Source organism: Xenopus tropicalis, chromosome 9 (assembly GCF_000004195.4).
Source record: "Xenopus tropicalis strain Nigerian chromosome 9, UCB_Xtro_10.0, whole genome shotgun sequence".
In the NCBI taxonomy this organism is placed as follows: Eukaryota; Metazoa; Chordata; class Amphibia; order Anura; family Pipidae; genus Xenopus; species Xenopus tropicalis.
The window spans coordinates 34,938,022-34,944,021 of NC_030685.2; the positions used below are offsets into that span (position 1 = coordinate 34,938,022).

Genomic DNA, 6,000 nt, shown 5'->3' on the forward strand with positions numbered 1-6,000 from the left:
TGCCCCCTTCCTGATTTCTTATTCTTTTGCATGTTTGTCACACTTAAATGTTTCTGCTCATCAAAAACCGTTAACTATTAGTCAAAGATAACATAATTGAACACAAAATGCAGTTTTTAAATGAAGGTTTACGTTATTAAGGGAGAAAAAAACTCCAAATCTACATGGCCCTGTGTGAAAAAGTGATTGCCCCCCCTTGTTAAAAAATAACTTAACTGTGGTTTATCACACCTGAGTTCAATTTCTGTAGTCACCTCCAGGCCTGATTACTGCCACACCTGTTTCAATCAAGAAAGCACCTCAAAAGCTAGACATCATGCCAAGATCCAAAGAAATTGAGGAACAAATGAGAACAAAGGTAATTGAGATCTATCAGTCTGGTAAAGGTTATAAAGCCATTTCTAAAGCTTTGGGACTCCAGCGAACCACAGTGAGAGCCATTATCCACATATGGCAAAAACATGGAACAGTGGTGAACCTTCCCAGGAGTGGCCGGCCGACCAAAATTACCCCAAGAGCGCAGAGACAACTCATCCGAGAGGCCACAAAATACCCCAGGACAACATCTAAAGAACTGCATGCCTCACTTGCCTCAATTAAGGTCAGTGTTCACGACTCCACCATAAGAAAGAGACTGGGCAAAAACGGCCTGCATGGCAGATTTCCAAGGCGCAAACCACTTTTAAGCAAAAAGAACATTAAGGCTCGTCTCAATTTTGCTAAAAAACATCTCAATGATTGCCAAGACTTTTGGGAAAATACCTTGTGGACCGATGAGACAAAAGTTGAACTTTTTGGAAGGTGCGTGTCCCGTTACATCTGGCGTAAAAGTAACACAGCATTTCAGAAAAAGAACATCATACCAACAGTAAAATATGGTGGTGGTAGTGTGTTGGTCTGGGGTTGTTTTGCTGCTTCAGGACCTGGAAGGCTTGCTGTGATAGATGTAACCATGAATTCTACTGCCTACCAAAAAATCCTGAAGGAGAATGTCCGGCCATCTGTTCGTCAACTCAAGCTGAAGCGATCTTGGGTGCTGCAGCAGGACAATGACCCAAAACACACCAGCAAATCCACCTCTGAATGGCTGAAGAAAAACAAAATGAAGACTTTGGAGTGGCCTAGTCAAAGTCCTGACCTGAATCCTATTGAGATGTTGTGGCATGACCTTAAAAAGGCGGTTCATGCTAGAAAACCCTCAAATAAAGTTGAATTACAACAATTCTGCAAAGATGAGTGGGCCAAAATTCCTCCAGAGCGCTGTAAAAGACTCGTTGCAAGTTATCGCAAACGCTTGATTGCAGTTATTGCTGCTAAGGGTGGCCCAACCAGTTATTAGGTTCAGGGGGCAATTACTTTTTCACACAGGGCCATGTAGGTTTGAATTTTTTTTCTCCCTAAATAATAAAAACCCTCATTTAAAAACTGCATTTTGTGTTTACTTGTGTTATCTTTGACTAATAGTTAAATGTGTTTGAAGATCAGAAACATTTTGTGTGACAAACATGCAAAAGAATAAGAAACCAGGAAGGGGGCAAATAGTTTTTCACACCACTGTGTATATATATTATATATATATATATATATATACACACACACATAGAAATTGTCGGCAATCACAGGATTTTCACGATCGTTTTCAGAGACATCAAGTCATATTTAGATGCAAAAAAGAGTGAGGTTTATTATCCTACGTTTCAGTTCCCTACTGGACGAAGGTTCCAGTAGGGAACTGAAACGTAGGATAATAAACCTCACTCTTTTTTGCATCTAAATATGACTTGTTGTCTCTGAAAACGATCGTGAAAATCCTGCGAGTGCCGACAATTTCTACAGTGGAGGAAATAATTATTTGACCCCTCACTGATTTTGTAAGTTTGTCCAATGACAAAGAAATGAAAAGTCTCAGAACAGTATCATTTCAATGGTAGGTTTATTTTAACAGTGGCAGATAGCACATCAAAAGGAAAATAAAAAAAATAACTTTAAATAAAAGATAGCAACTGATTTGCATTTCATTGAGTGAAATAAGTTTTTGAACCCCTACCAACCATTAAGAGTTCTGGCTCCCACAGAGTGGTTAGACACTTCTACTCAATTAGTCAACCTCATTAAGGACACCTGTCTTAACTAGTCACCTGTATAAAAGACACCTGTCCACAGAATCAATCAATCAAGCAGACTCCAAACTCTCCAACATGGGAAAGACCAAAGAGCTGTCCAAGGATGTCAGAGACAAAATTGTAGACCTGCACAAGGCTGGAATGGGCTACAAAACCATTAGCAAGAAGCTGGGAGAGAAGGTGACAACTGTTGGTGCGATTGTTCGAAAATGGAAGGAGCACAAAATGACCATCAATCGACCTCGCTCTGGGGCTCCACGCAAGATCTCACCTCGTGGGGTGTCAATGATTCTGAGAAAGGTGAAAAAGCATCCTAGAACTACACGGGAGGAGTTAGTTAATGACCTTAAATTAGCAGGGACCACAGTCACCAAGAAAACCATTGGAAACACATTACACCGCAATGGATTAAAATCCTGCAGGGCTCGCAAGGTCCCCCTGCTCAAGAAGGCACATGTGCAGGCCCGTCTGAAGTTTGCCAATGAACACCTGAATGATTCTGTGAGTGACTGGGAGAAGGTGCTGTGGTCTGATGAGACCAAAATAGAGCTCTTTGGCATTAACTCAACTCGCTGTGTTTGGAGGAAGAAAAATGCTGCCTATGACCCCCAAAACACCGTCCCCACCGTCAAGCATGGGGGTGGAAACATTTTGCTTTGGAGGTGTTTTTCTGCTAAGGGCACAGGACAACTTATTCGCATTAACGGGAAAATGGACGGAGCCATGTATCGTGAAATCCTGAACGACAACCTCCTTCCCTCTGCCAGGAAACTGAAAATGGGTCGTGGATGGGTGTTCCAGCACGACAATGACCCAAAAAATACAGCAAAGGCAACAAAGGAGTGGCTCAAGAAGAAGCACATTAAGGTCATGGAGTGGCCTAGTCAGTCTCCGGACCTTAATCCAATAGAAAACCTATGGAGGGAGCTCAAGCTCAGAGTTGCACAGAGACAGCCTCGAAACCTTAGGGATTTAGAGATGATCTGCAAAGAGGAGTGGACCAACATTCCTCCTAAAATGTGCGCAAACTTGGTCATCAATTACAAGAAACGTTTGACCTCTGTGCTTGCAAACAAGGGTTTTTCCACTAAGTATTAAGTCTTTTTTTGTTAGAGGGTTCAAAAACGTATTTCACTCAATGAAATGCAAATCAGTTGCTATCTTTTATTTAAAGTTATTTTTTCGATTTTCCTTTTGATGTGCTATCTGCCACTGTTAAAATAAACCTACCATTGAAATGATACTGTTCTGAGACTTTTCATTTCTTTGTCATTGGACAAACTTACAAAATCAGTGAGGGGTCAAATAATTATTTCCTCCACTGTATGTCTATTCCACTATTGCTGTATATATATATATATATATATATATATATATATAGCATGAAATAATCCATGGCCGGCTAAACAATGAGTTTTCAATAAAAAATTTTTTTTGAATTTTAAGGGTGTGCCGGCCATGGATTATTTCATGCTAAATACTCAGATTTTGGCTGTGCACCCCACAGAATACTAAAGCCTTGGAGTGCAGACACCATCAGGACTGATATATATATATATATATATCAGTCTTCGACAAGTTACAAAATATAATAAAAGATCTGATTGGTTGATGTGGGTAACTGCACTGGTTCAGTTTAGCATTTATGTTTAGAAACAAGCACTCCCGCTATGAAATGTGTGGTAACACAGAAGCACTATAAAAAATAAAATGCCTATAATAAAGCAGGAGGTCAGTGTGAAGACCTAACAGGATTGAGTACTGATGTAAAGTGCTAGGCATAAAAATATAGGCAAAATGGCAAAAAAAAGCTAACTATGGATTTTTTTAAATTAAAGTAATGGGCAGAATATATTTTCAAGATGTACTGTATGTATGTATGTATGTCAGATCAGATAAAGTTGAATGGTGGGATTAGCTCCTGCTTTTACATATGACAGTCAATGTATTTCAATGAGATAAAAAGATAGATTTTAACTTGTCGGATGCAGACGTAGCGTGTAGGGCTTCCTTCCAATATGTGTGCCGTGTCGGATGGCATATCTTCTATGTATTTTATACATTACATTTTCCAGACAGATGCATCTAGATGTGACTTGTAGAATGGGTTCTGTTGCTCCAACAGCATCTTACAAGATATGCCATGTAGTTTATATATTATTTGGTAAGAGTTTATTTTAGTTCAATACATTTTCTGGCCCCAAAGGCTCCCTTTGTGCAAACAGGATTCTCCAATCACAATACAGTATTTTCTTTAACCTTTTTAACCTTACCCCATCCCCGCTATTTTTGTTGCTAAGTGTTTTAACACCCTGGCAAATTATCATGATCCCAATAAACTGATCCTCACTGTAACTCAGCATACATACTCAGCAGCGGGGCAAGGGTTTTTTTTACAACACAAAACATCCTGATTGGAATATCATGAACCTGAGGGGGGCACAAGAGAGAGTTACCAAAGAGAGCTTTCCACAGCCCTCCATTCCTCTGCTCCTCACTACATCACTTCCCTTGTGTCTCCGTACGTTTCCTGACTCCTTAGTTCCTCGCAGAGCAATCGTTTGGTTGCGCCCCCCACTACTACTGCCGTTTCCCGCCTTAAACCTTTGTGCCTTGCTGCCCCTTACATTGGGAATGCCCTCCCTGATTTCCTCCGGAGAGAATCCTCCCTCAGTCTTTTTAAAACTAAACTTAAAGACTACCTTTTGGAGCACTCACACTAACACTTATATTGTAGTGTCACCCACTGTGACCTACAGCACTTATATTTGCCTATTTGTGTCTGTTAGTTACCCCTCCCATATAGATTGTAAGCTCTACGGGGCAGGTACCTCCATCCTCTTGTGTCTTTGACTCTTATTGCAACTGTATCTTTTATTTGTCTTTATTGTAATACTTTGTATTTATCTATTATCGTAATAACCCCCTGTTTGTATTAATGTATTTTACTGTACAGCGCTGCGTACATAAGTAGCGCTTTATAAATAAAGATATACATACATACATACAAAGAGAAGCAGCTCTCTTAAAAATACCACTTTTTCAGATTGTCTTAGTAACTTTACTACTGTAAAACTGTACTTCTTACTGTTAGAAAATTAAAAAAAACAAATAAAACTACCACCAGCAAAACTAAAAATTATTTCTTATAAATTCAGTTAATTATAATGAAGGTGGCTTTGGAAGTTCCTTTCACTTCAAGGAGAGCTGGGACTTATTACTTATTACTTCTAATCTTTAATTAGATATTCCTAGCAGTAGCCAAATCACAAAGCTGGTAGCACGTAGGGCATACTGACAGCTCTTGTCCAACAGCAGCTGAGAAGAGGCAGGAAAGAGGAAAGTGATAAGTTTGACAGGTAACACTATAATTGCAGTCACCCATGGAAGCATACCGGTACCTTTGTTAAATGAAGTAAAGCTCCTGCCCCGAGCTCGCAGGAACACCTCCCGAGCCTCACTCATTGCGTCCGGCAGTGTAAGCCCTGGGTAAGCTGGCACACGCCGAGTCACTCGCCTCCGCTAGCAGCCGCAGCTTCGACTCCTCTACTTCCTTATCGTATCTGCCATCCATTGCTCTTGCCTGCAGGACCTTCTGGCCGCTAAGGGGATAATTGCATCTGCAATCGATTGGCGGGACGGCTCAATTTGCTGGAGTGGCAGAAGAAGAGTGTGAGAGCTGCAGGGTGCAGGCGGTGTTGTGCTCTAGCTTTTCTGCCCTAATTGTATAATTATATAATGGAATGTCATAATACAAGGTAGAGATTATGATGAAACCGTATGTGGTTATCATTATAACACATACTTCTTAAGCGCAAGTTTATTCCAAGTGAATAACATGGCAAGGGTAGCATTGTAAGGCATTAGATAATAAACT

General features: G+C 40.4%; 1 protein-coding gene across 1 annotated transcript in view; it reads right to left on the bottom strand.

The window, feature by feature from the left end:
• cpped1 (calcineurin-like phosphoesterase domain containing 1) overlaps positions 1-5,658 on the bottom strand; it is a 41,245-nt gene extending 35,587 nt beyond the window's left edge. Inside the window, exon 1 of the mRNA NM_001016142.2 lies at positions 5,525-5,658. Coding sequence (NP_001016142.1) covers positions 5,525-5,588 — 64 coding nt within the window. The 5' untranslated portion in view covers positions 5,589-5,658. The remainder of the gene's footprint in view (positions 1-5,524) is intronic.
• Between the last annotated feature and the right edge of the window lie 342 nt (positions 5,659-6,000).